Here is a 25,310-nt window from a genome sequence, read left to right on the forward strand (position 1 = left end):
GATTAGTGTTTTAAATATAAAAACTGTAATATAGAAATACGAAATGATAGAAAAAAAAAATAGAATGATAAATACGAAACTAAAATTAGGCCTAACAATAGGTGGCGGCGAGCCACTCTCCTTATAAGCGAGTCACTGAGTCATTTATTCAATCGATTCTTTCAAAATGAATGATTCATTCAAGAACAAAGTAAGAGACCGTTTTTATGAACAGATCAGGGAATCACTGACTCACCGGATTTGTTCCAAACGCAAATTCATTTGGTAAGGAAACACAGAAGTTACAGACGGTTACAGATAGGCTACCTGAAACAGCTGCTCCCACTTTTTAATCGATATTTGGACAAATCTTGTCAGGAGTGAATGACAACATAGGTTAGATGTGCAAGACTGTTAGATGTGCAAAGAGCAAATCCACGGTTCTAGAAGCTATTTTTATGCTTAACTTTTCATTATTGCTTTAATGCAATGAAAACCAGCGCGCCCGGCATAACTGAACAATTTACGAAAAGTAACCTGCCAAACTGGCTAGTGATTTGACAGCGTTACCCGCCACAGCTGAATTTTCCTGCATTTGGCGGGTTGGTGGGTTGTAAATTCAAACTCTGGTTGTATAGTAAAGTGTGCTGGATGTTTTGGGGTAAAGCATCCAGTGGCTTAACTAATAGCAATACTTACAATCAAAATATGGAAAAAAGAACAAAGTGGCAAAGCTTTTCTTACTCCACAACACATGGCTCAACCAACTGGACTGAACATTGAGACTAAACCAGGCCTAAACAAACAGACTTTGAATTTGGTTTCAAAGCCTATTTTCAAAGTGGGTAAACGTTTCCTGCCACTAAAACCCCATATATCACTAGCATATTAGCTCTGGTGGATGCCACAAGAATTTCTTCTCATTCAACAGCTGCGTGTGGATATATGAGATTAAATAGTGTTGATTTGGAAGTACTAAATGTTCCTCCCCAGATGATAGCCACTAGATCTATCAGCGGCGCCTCAATGACAACACACGATGACGGCGTGCCTGGTGATGTCATTGAAGGTTCTGTGGGAGAATCTGTGTTCATTATTTCATCATTAATAGAATGAACTCCAGCTTTGGTTCTTTGCTATGGCAGCAACTTCCTGAGGGGTCGTAAAATTGCCCTCTTCTCCATTTATCATTCTCAAGGCTCTTTTCCCCCCCTCTCTTTCCTTTCCCTGCACTCAAAGATCAGTCAAAAAACGCAGCCACTAATTTAAAGCCCATCGGCTTCCCGCTAACTCTGGTGACTGCAATCCCTGCGCCTCAGGACGGACAACCGCTAATTAAATTTCCCCCTCGCTTTTTTTTACTTTCCTCTCGCTTTCTTTTTGGGTGTATATTTTGTTTTTATACCGGTTTTCCAGCCTTAACCATGCACAGGAAAGTAAACAATCCTGTCTTTTCTTTCTCCTTTCAAAAGCAAATTTGAGGTGAGATATGTTGCAACAGTTTTGAAAGAAAACATTTTAGGGGAAGCTTAAAGTCAACGTGAATTGCAGTTTCCAACCCATTATACATCAGTAATCTAACATATTTCTAAGTAAAACAAGAAAGTTACCTATGGAAGTTTAGTTCTGCCGTAAAATAAAAATAAAATAATTTTTTAATCTCACAATTCTGACTTCACAACTGTATTATATACACTACCGTTCAAAAGTTTGGGTTCAGTAAGACTTGTAATAGTCTTTAAAGAAGTCTCTTATGCTCATCAAGGCTGCATTTATTTGATTAAAAATATAGAAAAAAAACAGTAATATTGCAAAATGTTTTTACAATATAAAATAAAAAAAAAAGAAATCATTCTAATATGCGGATTTATTATTAGAATGATCAATGTTGGATAATATCAACAGTTGTGCTGCCAAATATTTTTTGGAACCTGTGATTTTTTTTTTTTCCAGGATTCTTTCATGAATAACAAGTTTAAAAAGTACAGTGTTTATTCAAAATATAAATATTTTATAACAATGTAAATTATTTATTATTAACTTTTAATAAACTTTTAATTATTAACTTAATACATCCTTGGTGAATAAAAGTATTAATTTCTTAAAAAAAAAAAAAAAAGAAAAAGAAGAAGAAACAATAAAAATGTACTGACCCCAAACTTTTGAACGGTAGTGTATATAATAATATATATATATATATATATATATATATATATATATATATATATATATATATATATATATATATGAATAAAATTTCCTTTTTTGTATATTATAAGTTTATATCTGCTAATTAGTTTTCTTTCTTGCAATTCTGTTATTTTGTTTCCATAATGGAATTAAACAAAGATGATGACTGCTACTTTATCTCACAGTTTGGAAAATTATTCTTGCAGTTTCTTACAATTAAGACTTTTCTTCTTAGAATTAAGAGTTAAACATTGCAAGAAAGTAAGTCTGAATTGTGAGATAAAAAGTCACAATTCCCTTTTTTATTTTTTATCCCATGGCAGAAACAAGCTTCCAGAGTTAAAAAACAAAACCAAACCAAACCAAACCAAACAAAACCTACTTTGGCTCTTGATTAACTATATAATAAGCTTCCCCAGTTAAAAATAAAATAAAATAAAATAATAAAATAAATAAAACCTAAATTGGCTATTGGTTAACCATTAAATAAGTAAACTTTTTTTTTTTTTTTTAATGAAAGACTATGAATACAATATATATTGTGTATGTAAATGCACAATGTATATTCACAAATTCACAATAAGCTTCCCCCGTTAATAAAATAAAATAAAGTAAAATAAAATAAAATAAAATAAAAAACAAAACAAAACAAAGAAATAAAATCTAAATTGGTTAACCATCAAATAATTAAACATAAAATAAGCTTCCACAGTTAAAAATAAAATTAAATAAAAATAATAAAATAAAACCTAAATTGGTTAACCATCAAATAATTAAACATAAAATAAGCTTCCACAGTTAAAAATAAAATTAAATAAAAATAATAAAATAAAACCTAAATTGGTTAACCATCAAATAATTAAACATTTTTTTTTAAAGACTATGAATACAATATATATTGTGTATATAAATGCACAATATATACAGACAATAAGTTTCCACAGTTAAAAAAAAATAAAATAAATAAATAATAAAATAAAATAAAATAAAATAAAATAAAATAAAATAAAATAAAATAAAATAAAATAAAATAAAATAAAATAAAATGAGAGATTGCTAAAACAATGCCTAAATTGGTCATTGGTTAAACATTAAATAATTATTATTTTTTAATTAAAGACTGTGAATACAAATATTTATTTATTTATTTATTGGGTATATAAATACATTTTTTAATAACATGTTTTTGAAGAATAATTCACAATAAGACCAGGAAATTGCTATCAAACAGGCCAGTGTTGATTTCATGACTTCGAAAGAGCCTGTAAATCTGTGAAGCTGACATCTTCAAACTTACAATCCCAAATACAAAGAGAATTGGAAATGCATGATAAACCAAAAAATAGCAGCATTTGAAAAGCTGTCATCACGGTTTTGCCAGCACAGCCTATCCTTGTAGCTGCAAAGTGGAAAAGTGAAGCTAATTGCATTTCTGAAAGGCTCAACAATGTCACGTACACCATTCAGACGATTTCTTTTAAAGGGATGTGAAACGCTCTTGCTCAGTACAGTGGAGCATTCAGAGCTTTCACCAAAGAAGTCATTATCAAACAAGTGTGCTGTGGATTCCCTGTCAATGATAACTCAATCCAGACGAGTTTAGATTTAATAAGGGTACCGCAGCACGAGGCAAAAAACACACACACACACATGCATAAGTTAGCTTTAATAAGGTTAACACTGCAGGGAGACGCTCTGCTGACACTGTCTTAAGACAATCAGACACAAAGGGCTGCCCAGGGTCACTGAGAGTTTAAAAATGCGGCGTCCATCAGAGTTTAAAAGAGGTCAGCATCTACGCTATCTTTACAATCACCAGAACTATGCTAAAAACCCACAGACATACTTAAATGTTCATGTCGGACAGACGGATTGCATCCTAATCTTTTTATTATAGCCATTCCGTTGAAATAAAATTACACACAAATGAATCAGCACAGAACCCAAACAAAAGTCATAAGACGTCTGACAATACAAAAATGAATTGAACTAGAGGCATTCACACATTGCTCTCATAATAATTTACCATGGTAACTCTAGACTGTGCTAAAAATATTTTTATGGTTTTGCTTATTTGACTTTACAAGAAAGTCATTAATAGCAAAATAACCATGTCATCAAGACCCTACTACTAATAAAAAAAAAAAAAAAATAAATTAAATAAATAAATAAATAAATAAATAAATAAATAAATAAATAAATGAATGACAAACATAATGAATGAGAGGCAATGTAAATTTACAAAATATATAAATTACATTTTATTGTATTAAAAAAAATCTAAAAGTAAAAAAAAAAATAATAATAAAAAATAAATAACAATGCTGCCTCTGATGTTTATTTTTATTGTTCTTATTACTACAAAACGTCAAGGATCTGACATGAAACCTAATAATAAAAACATAAAACAAAAAAATAAAATAGACCACAAAGTAGCATACATACAAAATTTATAAATTCAAAAACTTTATTGTATTAAAAAAAAAATTGTATTATTGTTATTATTATTATGAAACAAAGCACAAAATCACAGAAAATATGGGGAAATGATTAAGAAACTAAAAAATAAATAAAATAAAATAAATAGACAAACTAGAAGCATAAAATTACAATACATTAACAATTTACCATGGTAACTCTACATGGTGCCTAATTTATATATTTTTAATTATTGTTTTTTTACTGTTGATTTTACCAAATCTTATTAATTGTGGAAAAAAATAGACCACAAAGTGGCATATGTAAATTTACAAAAATATATACATTAAAAAAAATCTGAAAGTCTAGAAATAACTAATGATGCTGCCTCTGATATTTATTTTTATTGTTATTATTATTATGAAATGTATTTATTTATTTTTTACTGTTGATTTTACAAAAAAAGTAATTAATTGCAAAACAAAACAAAAAACAGCAACCAAAAAACACATCATCATCAAGGATCTAACATGAAACCTGATAATAAAAACATACACAAAATAAATAATAAAAATAGACCACAGTGGCATATGTAAATGTACAAAATATATACTTTTTTTTTTTTAATTACTGTTTTAAAAAAAACTCTATAGACCACAAAATGACAAATATTTTGGAGAAATGATTGGGAAAACATTCATCAAATAGATAAATTCATCAAATCATCAAATTGTATAAAAGTCTTAAAGTATAACTATATAAACAAAAAATAAATAAATTGCGTTAAATTATTCATTAAATGAAATGCAGTGGAATTGGGCCTCTGATTGAAGAGCATCAGCCAGTGTGGAGTCGTCAGATCAGAGCTGCTCATACACTGCGGTGAATGAGGACAGCTGAATGCGAATGACTTTAATTAAAGGAGCATGAGCTCTCTGCCTTCATACCTCTCTAATCTAACCTTCCCTTGAAGTGGCTCTCTGTGTGTGTGGGGTATATTTGAGCTAAGCCTCATGAGTGAGTGAGTGTGTGTTGTGTGTCAGTGTGTGTGTGTGTGTCAGCTAGGGAGACACTTTGTGTGTGCGTCTGCGTCTTTGTAATGGGATCTGCATTTGGCGAGCTGCGTTTCTCCCCGGGCAAACAGAACAGCAGGTTTAGACTCGGCCTATACAAGACCACAACGGCTTTCCACCGCTTAGATTAACCCTTGCAGCGGGGGGATTTACCAGAAGACTTCAATGATTTTTTTTTTTAACAGGGGGCAGCACTTTGATACAAGCAGGGGTGTCTCTTTTTCAATGAACGAAGAAATCTGATGGAAACTCCTCGCGCGTTCATTCTGTTTTTTCCACCTCGGCCTCTCATTCATTCATCTTTCTCAAGGCTGTTCTGTATGAGAGAGCAGGAAACAGGAGAAGAACTCTCCCTCTTGCTCTATTGTCCCTTCTGCTCCAGAGAGCTGTAATTCAACCACCCACAATCCCTCCCTGCGCTCACACGTCTCACACTTTAACAACCGTATCTTTACCTGACACACAAGCCGGTGGCTTCGCGCACCTGAGGCTACCAGGTGTGTTAGCCAGTCCAGTTCTCAGTTTCCTACCTCCAGTTCGGCCCTGCCACAGGAAAGACAAATCGCACATGAGATCTGTTTAACATCTCAATTGTTTCTCCAAGATGGCAATGAGATTACATGGAGTGCAAATGGAGACTTCAGGCTCTTGCGGAGATTCCCAGAGGCCCCGGTAATCTCACACGTCTAGTCTAGAGTTTCAGAAGAGATCGCGGCCTCACAAACCAAGATACAAAAGTCTGCAAGATTCTGTAAAACTCAAATTCTTACAAGACCAAATTCATCTGTGTTATGCTATCCACATTTCTACAGCTCTATATTTTTATGACAACAATTAGCTTGTGTTTTATTTCTTTCTTTCTTTATTTCTCCTCAGGAATTTTAGGAGAAACACCTGAGACAAAGTTATAAGGATAGTTCACCCATATTGTCATCATTTACTTACCCCCACGCCATTACGCCCTTATTCCAAATATAGTTAGAAGAATAGTCAAATTTTTATTTTTATTTCATTTTAGTTGTCGACTTTCATGGTATGAAACACTTCAGAACATCCTTTGAGCTTGGCTGAAGAAAAGTGAGTCATACAGGTTTGGAACGATAATTTTCATTTTTGGATTAACCATCCTTTTAAAGGGTTAGTTCAAACGTCAAGCAAAGTACATCTGAGCTTCTGTGTATGCGTGTTGATCAGAAAATTTTCACAAAAAGATATTAATGAACCATTCATTTTAAACCGCATACTTAAAGGGATAGTTCACCCAGAAATGAGAATTCGGTCATTAATTACTCACCCTCATGTCTTTCTAAACCCAAAAATGGTTGACATAGAAGAGAAGAAATTGTTGAATAAAGTTATTTTTATTTTTTTTGAACACAAAAAGTATTCTCGTAGCTCCATAACATTACGGTTGAACCACTGATGTCACGTGGACTATTTTAACGACGCCCTTACTACCTTTCTGGGCCAGTCACATTGCAGTCTATTTAGGGTCAGAAAGCTCTCAGGTTTCATCAAAAATATTGTAATTTGTGTTCCAAAGATAAAAGAAGGTCTTGCGGGTTTGGAACGACATGAGGGTAATTAATGACCGAATTTTCATTTTTGGGAGAACTATCCTTTTAAAAACTGAAGTTTATTTATTGGCATCTGTATATTTAAAAAATGCTGTTTTTTTTTTTTAACCCAAATGCTGGGTTCAGCCTGTTGGATCATTTTACTGGGTTGTTTTTAATATTTTTACCCAGGTGCTGGGTAGTTTTTCTGCACTCTAAAAATGTTGGGTTGTTTTATATTTAACGCAAATGCTGGGTTCAGCCTGTTAAGTAATTTGACTGGATTGTTTTTAATATTTTTAGCCAGGTGCTGGGTAGTTTTTCTACATTCTAAAAATGCTGGGCTATTTTTAACTGCTGTGTTCAGCCTGTTAAATTTTTACTAGATTGTTTTTAATATTTTTAGCCAGGTGCTGGGTAGTTTTTCTATTCTAAAAATGCTGGGCTATTTTTAATGCAAATGCTGGCTTCAGCCTGTTAAATAATTTTACTAGATTGTTTTTAATATTTTTAGCCAGGTGCTGGGTAGTTTTTCTACATTCTAAAAATGCTGGGCTATTTTTAACGCAAATGCTGTGTTCAGCCTGTTAAATAATTTTACTAGATTGTTTTTAATATTTTTAGCCAGGTGCTGGGTAGTTTTTCTACATTCTAAAAATGCTGTATTTTTAACGCAAATGCTGTGTTCAGCCTGTTAAATAATTTTACTAGATTGTTTTTAATATTTTTACCCAGGTGCTGGGTAGTTTTTCTACATTCTAAAAATGCTGGGCTATTTTTTTTTTTTTTTTTTTAATGCAAATGCTGGCTTCAGCCTGTTAAGTAATTTTACTGGGTTGTTTTTAATATTTTTACCTAGGTGCTGGGTAGTTTTTCTGTAACTAGGCTGCTGAGTCATTTTTAATGCTGGGTTATTTTTTTTTTTACCCAACCGCTGGTTTGAGCCTGTCTGAAGTTCCCTGGCAAACAGCAGCCCATCACCGGCTCAGATTTCAGCGACACACCAGCATGAGAATTAGCACTATTTCGGTGAAAACAGATTACAGAGAACAACTGAATACACTTCAACTAAAATGCTACTTTTAAACGTATCTAATATTGTAAACTATGCTGTATTCACCCAAATAAATTCAATTTGTCTTATATTTTTTACCATGGGTGTTCTGGCTTAATAATAAATGTTAATCTATAAATTATTGCTGTTGTCTCTATAATTCTCTGTGTGATTTTTCATTTCCAGTCCATTTTAAGCCAGCAATAAAATAATTTTTAAACAATAGTTGACTTAAATAAAACAACCCAGCATGTTGGGTAAAAACAGCTGGGTCAAAATAACCTAGCCATGTTTTCTGTCCAATATTTACCCAGCGCTGTGTTGCCAAATAACCCAAGTTGGGTTTTTTTTTTTTTTTTTTTTTTTTTTTTTTTTTTTAGAGTGTAGTTCCACGAAGAAACTTTAACATCCATGGAAACTTCCACTGAACAAAAGGTTCTTCAGACTAAAAGAAAAAAAAAAAAATTCTTTGGGAAACTGATTTACCTGCATGGCAATGAAAACCTCATTTTGGAACCTTTATTTTCATAAGCTGTCAAGTTTTGGTGGAATGGACTTTAAATTGCTCAGGTTTCACTAAAAATATCTTCATTTGTGTTTACCAGAGGAACAATTTTTTGATGATTTAGAGTATCCATTAAATTCTTTATCAAATAAGAGTCTTCATTACCCATTTTAAGTCTATAATGTCAAGTATTTCTAAACAATACACAATACTGAACAAGAAAAAAAAAAAAAACAGTTTAACTGGTAGAACAAGGCACTAGCAACACCAAGGTCAGAGGTTCAAAGCCCTATCAAAACACTGATAAAATGAATGCACTGAAAGATAAAGAAAACATCTGCCAAATGCATAAATTATTTAATCATGAAAACTTGTGTTTTGAAAGTAAATGCGGTCAATTTTGATTTCAAGTCGACTTGAAAAGAAACATAGCAGGCTGTTTTTCTGCATCTCCCTCTCATGGACTCCCCTCTCCCTCCCCTTTTCTCTCAATCCTTCGTTTTCCCTAGCCCCCCTCCGTCAAGTCCTCAACTTCCTCTCAATTAGCAGGTGTGCTAACGCTTTCTTCTCCCTTCTCTTTTTCTGTAGCCCTCCAAGTCACTCACAGCTGACCCCCTTACACAAGCCCTCCTCACACGCACGTACGCACACACACAGATACCACCCCCCTCCGGAGCATAAAAGAGTCTTAAAACTCCAGGATGGAACTTAATCCATGAAAGGAAAAGTGGAGGAAAAAAAAAAAAAAAAAAAAAAAAAGCCCGCCAAGTGGCTCAGCCCATCCCAGCGTGGCACGGCGTTCAAAGAGAAACACACACATACTATTACCGCATCTGGCAGACACAACATTACACGCTCTGTTCGCCGCACCACCCCAAAGTGACGCGTTGCGCGTATTCTGCTCGAATGGTTTTGGAAGGGCGGCCTGGAAAAATCCACAGGTGATTTGCGAAGTCTTTGATTTTCATTCTCTTGTAAACACTAAAACAAAATACTTCCTGGGGGAGCTCTTTGAACTGAGATACCGCCATGACATTTTCCCTGGCGGCTTATCCGTCTCCCTCTCTCGTGCTCTCTCGTTCCCCTCCGTTCGCTTTTCCTCGAGCCCTTGTCTTAAGCTCCCCGGGTTTCTTTTCTTCTCTCTTTAAATAGAGGGCCAGGACTGTGAAGTCTAATAATGGTCATTTTGCCTCCCATTGAAGGCTGGGTAATTCTGCCAGGCCTCGGTTCACTTTGAAACACATGACACAGGGAGCTTCCCAGTGGCCATGGCAACTCACTCAGTGGGTTCCAAAGCCATGATTTCATACTTGCGGAGGGACAGAAACCTGCCGGCCAATCGGGAGAAGCTCCGCCCACTGGGAGAGAACCTTTGACACCAAGCAAAGGAAAACCCAGTGAGATAATATCAGCAAGTTGAGGCATACACAAACATAAAAGAGAAACCCCAGAGCTAGGGCCCCATCGGCGCTCTGCGCTTCAAAAACGCTAACCGCCCCCCCTCACCCCCTCCTGCTACTTCTAGATGGTGTGCGCGTTCATAATGAAAAGTAAAGGCAAAGTTTCACTAAACCCAATACGTCACAATCAAAAGACGTACACTGACATTTCCACCAGTGTTGTTATTGTTGACTTGAATTGAACTAAAACTGAATCTGAAGTAAAATAAAACAAACTATAAATATTAGATGAAAAACTTGAACTTAAAAACTTAAACGGAATTTGAAAAAATACTAACATTACTAAAAGTTAAAAACTAAAAATGAAATGACAAGTACATATCAAAACTAAAACTTCAAAAGTAAACTGAAAACTGAAAATAATAAAAGCTAAATAATTATAATATTTAAAAATGTATCTAAAATATAATAGCATATAAATAATATTAAACACTGATTTCAATTCTAAGAATAAAGAAAAAGACCCATTTGAGATTTTTTTAAAATCTAAAATAAAATAAAATAAAATAAAATAAAATAAAATAAAATAAAATAAAATAAAATAAAATAAAATAAAATAAAATAATCTTCTAAAGTCATATGATAGTGTGGATAGTGTTAAACTGTTTAGAAAGTCTAGCATTTATCTGATATATACATTTGCCTCAACATTGTCACTTTTGACTGATAATGATTTGTTAAAATAAAATAAAATAAAATAAAATAAAATAAAATAAAATAAAATAAAATAAAATAAAATATTCCAAGCCTAAACTTTTGAATGCTAGTGTTATACATAGATATCATTCAATATTTTTAAAGTCTTCTATAGTCTATCTATAGTATAGATAGTGTTTATCAGGAATATACTTTTACATTGCCACAAAACTGTCACAAACAATAAAATGTTAAACAATAATGATTTGCTGAATAAAATAAAATAAAATAATAAAATAAAATAAAATAAAAATTCCTTGCTGAATAAAATAAACTTAAAAAATAAAATAAAATAAAATAAAATAAAATAAAATAAAATAAAAGCCTAAACTTTTGAATGGTAGTGTCATATGAAAGTCATATGATAGTGTGGATAATGTATGACAGTTACTTGAGGGAAAAAAATAAAGCAAAATAATAAATATAATTTATAAAAAAAAAAGACAAAAGTACATAAAATTACTAAAATTAAAATTTAAAATAATTCACTAATTAAAAATATAAATAAATACTACAGTAGTAGTATATAAATAATACTAAAATAACTCTTATTTTGACATCCTGAGGAAAAAAAAAAAAATAGACAAAAGTTTGAGATTCAAATTCAAAACAGTTCTGCATCAACATCTTTGCTCTAGCGGTGTGGCTTCATCTCTCTCTGGTTTTTAATCGAGGTGACTCGAGCGCCGTGCAGTCAAGCAGCAGGTGGGTGGAGGTGCTTCAAGCCGCCTCCGGCCTGCATCAGGATTTAGCTTCCTTTCTAGTGCAATTACAGCACACAAAAAGCAATGTTCCAGCTCATTAAAAAGGAGTTCATCAAATGGTGATGTATGAGGAAAATGCATATGTATATGTGTGGACACCTAGAAGCCTATTCAAACACTTTCACTTAGATGCTTTCACAAATTTCTTAAAGGAATTAAAGGCAAAGGTGCAGCAAATATTGCAGTTGTTGCAATGATAAACATTTAAGGCAAATGAAAATCCTTTCATCATTTACTCACCCTCATGCCTTTCAAAAACACGTATGACTTTCTCGCTTCATTGGAACACAAAGGGGCTGTTTATAGCAAAATGGTGACTGTGGCTGTCAGGCGAGATTTTCAAGGCAATATGACTTCAGTTTCAGTCTGTTTTTACACACTATCATATGACTAGTGATATCTATCTAGTTTGGGGTCAGAACAAAAAATCTGATACAAATCAATACCTTTATTCAGCAAAAACTGGTTAAAAGTCACAGAAAAAGATACTGTTTCCACAAAAATATTAAGCAGCACAACTGTTTTCATCATTGACAACAATAAGAAATGTGTTAACCATGATATATGGTCATTTACACTTGTTTATGTGAACAAACTTGGATAAGAGAAAAGCAGATACTATTTAAACTTGCTTCATACACACACACACACACACACACACACACACAGCCATGTGGACTGATGCAATGGGAACGGGAAGACTCAGTATGCGGTCGGTAGATGAAAGGACAGAATGTGTCAGAGCAGAGCACTGTTTGGAAAAAAGGATATCATGCTGGCAAAGAGACAAAAAAGAGAGAAAGAAAGAGAGAGACCAACAAACAGATCAAGACGGCCCTTGAAAGAGGAGGGACCTGCTGGGAATTAATGAAGTACATTCACCACAGGAGAAACAACAAAATCTGTGTACGATATGCAAGCAAGAGACAAGTTTCACTGCATTTAGTCATCGGAAGATTAAAAGTTCTGAAAAAAAAACAGCTCTTTAAAAATCTACACCATTACACATTTGTAAGAATGTCATTAATTTCTCTAATGGAAAGAAGTTGGGAAAAATTACTTGGTGTAATGCCTTCAAAAACCAGCAAAATCTTACATGCAAAACCAGAGCTCACTTGGGTTTCTTCATGACATCACACCCTTGCTGTTTCTTATTGCACAAAGCATTAGACTGGTAGACAGGTCAGGCACACACCTGAATGATCCATAAACACATTAAACTAGTTTCCTGATGATTCCCGATGAGAAGATCCACAATGCAATGTGACTAGTCTAGGTGAGGATGAGTGGTGCAACAGAACAAAAGAATGAGCAGGAACGAGAGAGGAAGCAGGAGAGGTGGGAGGTGAGCGGAGCGATGGCTCTCTGCGGACAGAGACAGGAAACGGAGGAAGAAACTGTGTACATATACATGTCAGTGGGGCAGCTCCGTCAAGACCTTACACAAATTGGAGAAGCCTACATGACCTTTTCTCAAATACACACATTGGACAGAGCGTGACGAACCTGAGACGCTCATATCTTAAAAGTGAAGACAAACCATTAACGTGACCCACTTCACGCTGCACATCATTGTAGGTAAGGAGTTCTGTTTCGATCAAACTGTCACACTGTATTGTTGATCAGAACAATTTTGTACCTTATTTTGCAGCTTTTCAGCTTAAAGGTCTACTGAAGTGCCTTGACACACACAGCGTTATTCTATGTGTTGATGTAATTTCAACTGAAACAGGAAGACACTGAAATCTTTTTTAAATAGCCAATAGCATTTTGTCTATATCACAGCTTGGGCCAAAGCCGTTGAGCTTGGTAAAGCCCGTATTTGACAGCCACAGTATCACTTAGGGTGACCACCTGTTAACAGATCTGTTGCGGGACAGTAGATGTGATTTTGCCGAACAATGCGGGACACGTGTGAGACAGATACATTTACTGTTATGCTATGTAAATACTGATTTACATCTGTTGTCATATTCGCTTATTTACGTTCCTGAGCGCGCATTTTGTGTGAGAGTGAAGAGAATCCAACTGCGAGAAAAGAGATTTATGTTCGCGTATTTTGATTCACCCTCGCATTACAATAACGCGCTCTGGACATTTGTCATTAAAATAACGCCACAGAAACCACCTCAAACTATTAAAATAAGAACAAAGATGTGTCTAACAACTGCATTGATTTTTTTAATTGGTGTTTTTTCGTGTGTACTAAATAAAGGCAAAAGAGCGTATGTACGTTTTCTTAATATGACAATTAAAAACCAACAGACTGATGAAAATGCGGTACATTTTCTCAATATGGGACATGCAGGACAAGGGGTGAAAATGCTGTGCGGTACAATGCAAAGCAGGATGGGTGGTCACCCTAATATCTCTATAAAATATACCATTATGAGTCAAATTGAAAATGGGTCCAACTGACTGATTTCAGCCGCAGCTTCAGTGTGTGTTTATAGTTTAGGGGCGGGACTCATCAGATTCTAGAGAGAATTTGATTGGACAGAAATTTTGATGAGAAGTTGAAGTGCAGAGTGATGTAATCAAAACTGTTGACCCATGTGACCCTGGACTACATGAGGGATCACATCAATTTTTGAAAATTGAAATTTATATTCCTGAAAGCTAAATGAGCTTTCCATTGATGTGTGATTTGTTAGGATAGAACAATTTCTGCACTTAACAATTTTGACTAATGTTGATAACCAAACTGTTTTGGTTCCCCATTGACTTCCATTGCATTTTTTTGTCTATATAATGGGCGTCAATGGGAACAGAAACTATTTGGTTACCTTACATTTTTGATGTAAGGGTGAGTAAATGATGACAGATTTTTAATTTTTAGATAAACATGGCTTAATTGCCACGAAAATGCACTTTTACACAGACTGGAAATCAAGAAATGTCTTGATCAGAACTGGTTCAGTCCTTAAAATTAAGTAAGCAAGCAAGGAACTAAACAATGAGCTCATTCATTTCAACCAAATACTGATTTGGTTAAAAGAAAGTCACTAAAAAGGATGCTCTTCACTTTTTTTAATTAATCAAATAAATTTTTTATTATCATCAGTACTGCACTACTTAATATTTTTGTAGAAACTGTGATACATTTTTTCAGGATTCTTTGATGAATAACAAGTTCAAAAGAACATTATTTATTTTTAAAATAGAAATCTTTTGCAACATTATATAAATGTCTTTATCACTTTTGATCAATTTGATGCATCCTTGCTGCATACAATGATTAAAAATCGTATTAACCCCAAAATTAAGAACAATAGTGCATGTTCAAACAACAGCGGAAAGATAAAAGAGACAGAAAAAGACAAACAAAAATAAGGGCTGGGGTGGCACAGCAGGGACAGACTGGCACAAGCGGGTCAGAGGGACACTGGTGAGACTGCACAGACACTGATGCCGGGACTAGAAAGAGAACCCCAGCTGGGTGCGGGCCTATATCAGAGGCCCGATTATGACAGCCGACTCTCTAATTATAGCACTGGCACAAAAGAAGGGGAGGATGTTTGTCTATCCCATTATTATGAAAGAAAAAGGAGATGGAATGTGTTTACCCCCCATTCACCTAACGTGAACTTTCCGGAAATCATATCAGTTGATTTTCGGAATTTATTTTTCAAATGCTATTTGTGTTGTTTTCACGCTAAGATGAAACCTTAACTGATGCAGATGTGGCTTCCTGATAAAGATCTGTTTGCATACTTCATTTATGCTCCTTGTCTAACAAAATTAGTATACTGACATAACTTGACATGACACAACACAATTCCCATATGCCAAAAAGACGACAGTAGAAAGCTAAATGAATGCTGATTGTTTGAGAACATCTCAATGAGAATCCAAAAGGGAGAGAGTGTGTTATGTGTAACGTTAAGCCCATTCCAGCATTAGACATGGGAAAATATTTAGCCGTTTTAGAGCAAGAGCGTCCTGCTGAGTATAAATGTGTGGAAATCCTCAAATTTCCCCATAAAAAGATCAAACATGCAAACAGATATTGGTGTCTTGAGACTGCAGAGAGCTCAGCCAATTAGGAAACGCTTCATCTGTGTCTGGATTTGTTCAGTGTGTCTAAAAAGCACAAATGGTAGCCAACACCACACTGAAAGTATTTTACCACAGCAGCTCCACAAATCAGGTGACACTACTTGGATAGTACTGTATGACAGTTTTGAACAACAAAACCATTGAACAAGTTTTGCAAAACTGTATAAATAGAAGTGGAATTACTTCTGTCTGGCTGTGACAAAATTTGACCAGCAAGTAATGCAACATAAAAAGATACTATTTGCAACAAATATCTCCAAATACCTTTGTTTTCAATACAATAGTTTGTGCCGAGAAGTCATTAACATTTATGAACAGAACTTTGAACTAATGTACTACATTGGGTAAACATTGAGCGCCGTCCTTACCTTGCCCAGTACAGTAAGACAGCTGGGGTCCAACTCGGGCTGCTCCAGTTTGACCACTCCAACCCAGCCGTATTCGTACAAGTCCTCTTCATCGTTATTGTTACACAGGCCCAAAGGGTGCATCTGAAAGACAAAGAAAAGTTCCTTTAGTGTCTCATTCCAAATTCTAGCCACATACTCTTCCATTTTCAAAAAGCCAGATTAGAAAACAGATTGGAAATTGTTAAAAAGACGGACTGCGAGATGAGAGTTTTAGGAAAGATTGTTTAAATCGCTTTAAAAAGTTTAATATTGTAACATGACATGCAGAGGCGCACTTTCAAATGATAAGGGTTAACCTGACCTCATGTTATTGCGCCATAACTCCACTTCCTTTATAAACTGCCCTACGCTGACGTTCCACGCCACACCCACAAAACAGCAAAGGTGTGGAAACTCTAAAAGGTCTGTGTGGTGCAGACATGATGATTACCATCATTAGGTGTGCACTAAACCATCAGAACAGACTCTCTCCAATTGGCTCAAATCCCATCTGTCAGTTGTTCTAAGTGTGAAATCTAGCGCTTTTGATGTGTTGAAAATTGACAACATGGACGTTTATCAATGAAAATCTTCCAAGAGATAAAACCCTCCTAAAACGAAAAAAAAAAAAAAAAAAAAAACTAGGTTAAAGATTATTTGGGAATTACATAACCTCCATGAATTGTTTGAGTATGGTGGTTTATTACTTTATTAGTGCTATTAGCTTCAGCAGACAATCATTTCATGGACGTGTTCCTGGATTTTATATTAAATGAATGATAGCGTAAGCTTTGCTGGCCTTGAATTGAATTCCAACGAAAAGATATCAATCTAGAAAAATAAACAGAGATATAATAACCTCCTTTATGAGATAATATGGGTGCATTTGCGCCACCAAAATAAAAAATGCGTTGTGTAAATAAGTTCAGACCGCTCATTTGCGCAAATGCACAATCACAGTTTAGATCGCACTGTAGTACTTCCATATACTGTAATATTTCCATTCAAACTGAAAGCATAAATCTAGGTTATGCACTGGGTTATACAAACTGACTTTTCATTCACTGACGTGCTTCACTTACACTCTTCATTCGGCAGCGCATAAATGGCTTGCCAGCAGCCATTCAACATAAAAGCTTGTACATTTTAATATTTTTATTTAATACTCACTTTTTATTTTAAAGTATAATAGTAGCATTACACTTCATTATTATATATAAATCCTGATTTTAAAAAAAAAAAACACCATGACAACTGGTTTAACCTTAGTGACCGGTTCCCTACCCATAGCTGAGAGCTTCAGGGCAAATATGCTAAGAAGTGCTGCTCCAAATGAACAAATTGGATTAACACTCTGAAAAAGCTGATTATCATCTTAACTCGGGGATCAAAAGCCACATCAGCTCCCGAGAGGCCTTGGATTCCATATTTGCATAAAACTTAGCTGATGTTGTGCCACTGAAACTGACAACATATTAAAGTACTACTGCTAACCTAGTTTCTCATGCAAAAATGCACGATTATACTGTGAGACTGACTTGATGCATTTTCTAATCAGTGACCATCTTGAATGCATTCAATGGGAACCTTGCATTTCTGTGAGGATTGCTCATTGGATTTATCTGCAGTTTTGCAAAAGTGGCCTGTCAGAAGTCAAAGATGACATTCTGCAAACACATTTACAGACATCTTCCTTCATTTCCCATGTTGTTTAGCCTACTTTTCTGGAGTGTGCTGACATTGCTCCCGAAGCAACTACCTAAGTTATGTTTTTGTGCAATATGTTGATATGGTAGGTTAATTTGCAATAACTGAAATACATCATGCAAGAAAATCAAAAAGTCACATCCTACACCAGTAACCATTTGCACTACGGACTCTTATTTTAAAATATACATGCACCAATACCCATGTTTGCCCCAACACATTTCCCAAGTAGGCCCCCATGACTGGCAGAATGCCCAAACTTTTCTCCATCCCAGGGTCCCCAATCTCTCCTCCTCATTTTTCTGTCCATCATTCTGCACGTTGCCCAGCCGTCTCTTCTTTAACCACCAAAAGAGGTGTCTCTCGTTCAGTTCCGCAACCCGTCATCTACCCTTCTCTTGTACAGCCATTCACATGTGTATCTCCTTTCATGGGCAACACTCTCAATAAAATATCAGCGGTAATCACTAGGACGGCAGGCAGTCAAACTCTTCATACCCGGTTCCACCTTAAGCGTTAGCGGATTGATGCCATAACTGATTCTCAATGGAGCTAGCCATGCAAGTTCTCTCTATACATGGAATATGGACAGCAGCCAATGTGACTCTTTTCACCTCCTTTATTTGTGTTTGTCTGATGATAATAACTATAAAAGGCTGATATGTACGAAGAAAAGCATGTCCTTCTAAATAATGGTTACACTAACCCTTTCAAATATTTCTCAGAATAGTGTTTGAAAAATAGCAAGAAGGACAGATGGACAAACATAAACTGTTTGTTTCTCCTCCTCCCCTGTAAAAGAGGGTTGACCTGATTTGGTCAGAATAGGAAAGGCCTCCACTGGCTGTCCTATCTCAAAAAAAAACATCAAAATGCCTCTTACACCACATGCAAACTTGCTTTGATCATCAAGTGTTTCAGCCTCCTCAACAGAATCAGTCCAGGTAGCAAGAGTTTCTCTTGCACCCGTTTTAGGGCTTTTTTTCTGATGGGTTGACTGTGTTTGATAAAACTTGTTGGGGGTTCAAAGAGTCCTGCAATTCAAAGAAAGCAGTATGTGTTCGCACATCTGCCTGGGGCCAATTCATAACAGTGGGGGCCAGCTTCAACTCAAAATCAAAAACACTCATAAAAAGATTTTATGCCACACTTGGTTTCTTTCATTGCACCAAACAGTAGGACTTTTTCATTTAATCTCGATCTTCATTTGTACAATTCCAATATTGTTTCTCAAAAGCCCAAGAGCAACCTTGTACTCTGTATAACTGTAATAATGTGAAATTGAAGACTTAAATATCACTAACTGTGTTATTTTAGTATTATTTAGATAATAATATAGTATTTGTTAATGTTTTGTATTAGCTTTAATTTTTATATTTTAATATTTTAATTTTCATTTAAGTAATTTTATGTTTTAGTCATTTTTATTTTTTTGTTTAGTTTAATTTTATTCAGTTTTAGCAATTTTAGTTCAAATATTCATTTTCTGGGCGATATACCAGTTCAAACCGCTAAGCGGATACGCTAATACGCAAATGGTATGATTTTTTTTTTTTTTTTTTTAAATCCCTGGCATTCCTGTACAATTGGCTAAGCAATGTACACAGGGTCATTGATTGAGAGGACAATGGTTGAAAAACGTACTTACAATTATTAGTAACACACAACTAATTCTTTAACTAGGCAAGTAAATCAGCTGTAATTGAAGGCCCGGAGACAGACACAAAGAAAAGAAAATACTATAGCAGATCTAGCAGATCAAGCTTATTGTTCACAATGCGTGAAATATAGGAAGAAAATTCTGAATATTAAACTGGAGGATGAGGAGTTTATATGAAGGCATCTCTGAGGGGAACCGACTGTCTTCAGAAAAGTTTACATGGTATTTTCTTTTCTTCTTACCTCCTTATATTGCATAATGCATATTACGTAATGTTATGTAATGTGATGCATAATGCTGTATTTAAAAGCACAGCCTGCTTTGTACAGCAGCAGTCAAGGAAATGCTGTATTGCTGCTGTTCCTTAAGTGCCACCTGCTGTCAGAGAGTGAATTTGCATTCTCATTCAGCCCATCTGCTGTTTTTGTTTCTTTCAGATATGTAGTATAGTTTCACAAAGCTAGAGTCAGAGCATTCTGTTTTTGCTTTAAATTTTGAAATGATCTAATTTACATCAAAAACTGTACATTCTATCCACCTTATTCTTCAATGTGGAAGTAAGCCTACGGGCGAGACTTCCAGTTTATTAGCTACAATAGGGAAATAATGAGAAGAATAACAACGTGCAGTAAATGGATAAAACTACACTGCAAACTAGTGTGCTTGTAATTAAGATAATACATTTAAATAATATGGTAAGACACACCAATCTGCAATATCAAGCAGCAGAAGGAGCTGTTTTGTACAGCTAAAAATAGCTGGATGTGGATAAGAACGGAAGCCACACCCATAAAATGTCCGCGCCCACTCTTACAAGAAAAAAAAGGTGGATATGTAGCATGTTTATTAAGAATGTGTGGGGTGGAACGTGGAATGTGTATCAAACCACTTGATACAATGACAATGGTCAAAGCGCCCAGCACTATTTTAAATTTTTTTAATTCACTTTGAACAGTTACAAACAACAACACTGGAACTGAATCAGTCAAACTGTGCTGATACAAAACTCCGCAGATGTAGTCATTATTTCAGATAATCTAGTGACTGGTAGAAACATGCATTTGTTTAACAGTTGTAATTCAATCAAAATCAAGTAAATGGTTTCCGTCTTCTGAAATCCATGCAAAGGGAGAGCTGAAGCCATTACCAACACACATTATATTAAGCAAAACTGCTTCAAAATGAGATGATAAATGACCATGTGCACTTAAATAAAAAGTCAGTTGATTCAAAGCCTGCAAGACTATAGGACACTAAACAGAGCTGGTCTAAAAATCAAACCAGCAGATAGTAGCCTAAATGTTTTAAAAACACAGACCTCTTATCGTCAAAGCTGACCTAAACGTGTTGGTACACACAGAGCAAGCGTTCATGGATCGTGGCTGTGGTCCAGTAGTAGAGAACACAGAACAGATGAGTTGCAGCCACAGGCATGGCATTTAGGTCAAGGCCAGTATCAATTTCACCCACAACAATCAAAAAGCCCAGCTAGCCCGAGGGTACGCTCTGCTATCAAACTCCACTCCATAACCCACACTACAACCACTTTCACTGGCTTCAACCCCACGTAACCCTACACCAAGATTTTTCATAGCTAATTTATGCCCTCTGATTAGTGAGTATAAAACTAACAAACCTACTTAACCGCAACTATAATCTGACACGGGACACATATATCATTCACAGCAACAAGGCCACAAGTCTGTCGACTTCAAGCTGAGAAGATTCTGTGGAAAAAAAAAAATCTTTCCTTCTGCAAGGGGCAATTTCTCTCCTCCCTCATGCCGCTGGTCTCACCAGCCTCCCATTTTTTTTCCCAGTTCTGACCCTGTGCCCGTCACCCAGCCCCCACCCCCTGCCGCAGGAGCGCGGAATAGTTCCTGGAATAACAGACCATCCTGCCAGGAGAGGTGGGGGAATATTTGATCAAAGCCACAAGCGGGCTTCACAACCCCCCCCTCTTCCCGGGCCCACAGCCACTTAGAGAAACTCTGTCCTCGGCCGCGGCTCTCAGGGCAGCTTTTCAAACAAGGCCAAGAGCCTTTCAAACAAGCAAGAGTGCTGGGAGTTCTCAGTGCCGAGCGAACGCCATGTGCACGGGAGCCTCAGATGGTTGCTGGCTTCCCTCTCGGTTTGTATTTTGACGGTTGACAGAGACAGAGAGTGCGATACTTCTGAGGTACAAGGTTTAGAAGAGGCACTAAAGATATAGTGATCAAGAATAAACCCATGTTTGAGAGTACTAGAGGCAGCCAAAACAGGATGATGTGTAGTACATAGTACACAAAAAGTTCCCCTTCCAATAAGATTCTGAAATGCGCATTCAGTGAACACTTTAGTATCCCATGATGCCATGGGAAAAGATTTGTGAATAGCAGTAGGGCTGTCACGATTCCTCGATGTCGCGATTCAATTCAAGTACTTGATTTTTAAAAAAATCCTCAGTTCCATTTTGCCTGTGTCAAGTAACCACCAAAATACCAGAAGTGGTGGATTTCACGGACGAGCGTCTCAAGGTTTGTAAGTCAAATAACCAAAACACAGAAGAATACATCAATATCTTTCTCAATATGCTAACTGATTCAAAAATAAAAGCTCAAACCCTCACTATGAGTTTACAAGTTTTGATGTCCAGATTTCAAGAAATTAGTGGCTATAGCATTTCTGTCTTAAAGAAATAGTTAAAGATTAAGGCCCAATCCCAATTCTATTTTCTACCCCTTTGCCTACCCCTGGCCCCTTCCCCTTGCCCCTTGAAACAAAGTGGGAAGGGGAAGGGTTAAAAATGTTCCCCTAAGAAACGGGACACCACTACTACACTGTCATACGTCATCATACGATGATACAGTGACAGTTTCGCTGTTTTCTCCAACATTACACAACTAATTAAACTCGATCTGTACATTCTTAACTTTAATGCAGAATTTAGATATTAGCCGTCGATCACTCCCTGTCACTGACACTGCGTTCTGCTGAAACTCGGAACCGGAACTGGCAAAAATTACTTACATTTATGGGTCTGCTTGCTCGAGTGAGCAGCCATGTTGGAAATTTCTCTTAGCCCTTCGTTTGAAGTGAGGTCCCGAAAAATCTTTGTTTGGAGGGCTATCTAGCCTTTCCCCCTACCCCTCCAACCAAAAGAGAATTGGGATTGGGCCTAAGTGGACATTTGAATTCAGTGTTGTTTAGCCAGTATTAAACAAGGATTAGATTGTGCAGTAAAGTGTAAAAACAATCATCAGGCCGTTGGCCCCCACTTCACGCATTTGTTATAATGCGTAATGTACGTTAGCTCTGTTGTTTATATATGCATTACAGTTTTGTTCAAAAACCATATGATTACTTGCTTATAAACTAATTATTATTGCCTCATTGCTACTATATATGTATTTTAAGTCGTTTTAAAGGCTATTTTTTTAATTAGGTCTATTTTTATTACTACAAAAAATTAATTATAACAATCGGATTACTTGGTTAATCATCAAATTGTTTAACCAATAATTCCGCAAATATTAACCAATTATTCTTTATGTCCGCATTAAAGTTACACTACACATATTATTACAATACAGAACATACTCTTTAATGGTAATTACTTAAAAGAAGTAGCAACTCAGAGAGTATGTAATTTTAGATAGCCATTGTTTAACTTGCAAACAAAAACAAAAAAAAAACCCCACATTGAACACAGAAGGAAAATCTAGGCCATTCCCGCTAGAAACTTTTGCTACACATGGACATGGGTGACTAACCAATCCACTGTCTGGTTAAAGAACATGTGTGACCCTGACCACAAAACCACTCATACGGGTCATTTTTTCTGAAATTGAGATATATACATCATCTGAAAAGCTCAATAAATAAGCCTTCCATTGGTGTATGGTTTGTCAGGATAGGACAATTTTGGGTTTGGAACAACATGAGGGTGAGTAATCAATAACAATTTTCAATTTTGGGTGAACGAACCCTTTAAGTGTAATTTAAATTATATACATTAATAATAAAATGAAATATTAGTTTCATTTTTCACCAAAAACAAATGAATATGACATGACAAATATTGAGTAAAATTGTCAATAAAATAAAAAGTGTCCACACAGCACTTGTTTTTGCACTACAAGAGAAAAAAAATGGAAAGCATTTCACGCCAGCAACCATAGCTTAACGGCGTCCATCAGTTGCGAAGCTGTGCCCTCTGGCGTAAACCAGGAGGTCATTTTCCCTTGAACCCTACGTGGATCCCTGCCGTAGCCATCAGTCCCTCTCAGCTGTTACATATCTCTACCATTTCCTCATCTATAAAACTGGAAGGCCGTCTTGTAATCAAATGCCCACACATAGCGGGAAGAGCTTTGCATTGGGTACACAAGGCAACCCGGGCCAGTTTCCTTTTGGCGCTGGACGTCTGAACTCCCACCTACTATCCAAACAGAGGATGTACTCTCAGACTCCAACACTATTCTGGTTTGTCTATCGGAAGAGTGTGAAATACTGGAATGGGACAGATGCCTACGGCTTCTCCTCTACTTGCCCTGGACTATTTATCTTTCTCCTCCTCTCTCTTCGCTTTCATCCTGCAGCCATAAAGCTGTCAGACATTTATAATCTCATACTACGATTGCTACGATTGATAATCAAAACAAACATTTTTCAAAGGGAAGGAGCACAAAAATGCAATTGCAAAATGTTGGAAATATCCAAAGTTGGAGCACACAGAAGTCAAAGCATTTTTGAAAATAGTCAAAAAGAGAGACGGAGAGAGAAAAGAGGAGGAGCTTGCCGCTCTGATTGCTTGTGTCTTCTCGTTTCCCAAGCGCTGGAAATAACTTCAAAGGGGATCGCAGCCTTGAAGAGAACACAGATAGAGTTACAGTGTGGCAGCTGGAGAAGCCTTGCAGGTGGGGCCTGCTCTGACGGTGTAATATTATCTCATAAAGGGAGACTGGGCCCTTTTTCAAAGGAGGCGACTTCCTCTCCTTTGTCGTCTAGACAAAACCGATGGAACGACAGTTGCAAGAGTCACCTCTGGCCAACAAAGACTCCTTGCCCAGAAACCATGTATATGCAGCTAAGAAGCAAAGGTGGTGACATCATGAAGCCCCAACCACAAGCATCTCAAGATTTGCTCAAGGTTTTCAAAACAGGTTGTGCGCATTGGTGGCTTTTCAAGGACAGTTTGCTTTTATGATAGCATTTTTCTTTACAACCAAGACATCTGTACACACTTCAAGCATTTGTCAGACACTTTTTATCCACTTACAAGTACATATTTGAACAGTTTAGGTCTTCCCTGGGAATCCAACCTACAACCTTGGCGTCAAGCTCAACTGTTTGAGCCACAGGAACGCCGAGAGAGTCTTGAGACCTCTTATGCTGTCTCCCGAAAAACCATTCACACACTGTCCCCTTGACAACGACGTAAGCAAACAAATGGTGCAGTTCAGACCGGAGCGAACACTTAATATCATGTAAATACTCAAATATGTATCATCGAGCCACCGGGGAGGACATCTTTAGCAGAGGGGAAGTGACAGGCAAGTCTATTATAAGACTGTGAGTAGAGATTGAAACCATCAATGGCGTGAGAATGATGTCTCTGATGTCTACTATTGGAAGGACAAAATACAAACTACAGTTGAACAGGAACATGAGGATTATAAGAAAAGACAACAAGACAGAGTTAAAACATAATCATGCTAATACTTTTAAACAACTTAGAATTAGAAAAACTACATTTTTCAATTGCGTTTTTGAAAAAAAGTCTCTTATGCATAAGGATGCATTTATTAAATTATTAAAA

General features: G+C 36.0%; 1 protein-coding gene across 1 annotated transcript in view; it reads right to left on the reverse strand.

Annotated features, from left to right (window-relative positions):
- znrf3 (zinc and ring finger 3) overlaps positions 1-25,310 on the reverse strand; it is an 83,878-nt gene that overhangs the window by 20,958 nt on the left and 37,610 nt on the right. The window contains exon 2 of the mRNA XM_051110557.1: positions 16,123-16,245. Within this exon, the coding sequence (XP_050966514.1) occupies positions 16,123-16,245 (123 nt within the window). The remainder of the gene's footprint in view (positions 1-16,122; positions 16,246-25,310) is intronic.

This window comes from Labeo rohita, chromosome 5, assembly GCF_022985175.1.
Source record: "Labeo rohita strain BAU-BD-2019 chromosome 5, IGBB_LRoh.1.0, whole genome shotgun sequence".
Classification (NCBI taxonomy): domain Eukaryota; kingdom Metazoa; phylum Chordata; class Actinopteri; order Cypriniformes; family Cyprinidae; genus Labeo; species Labeo rohita.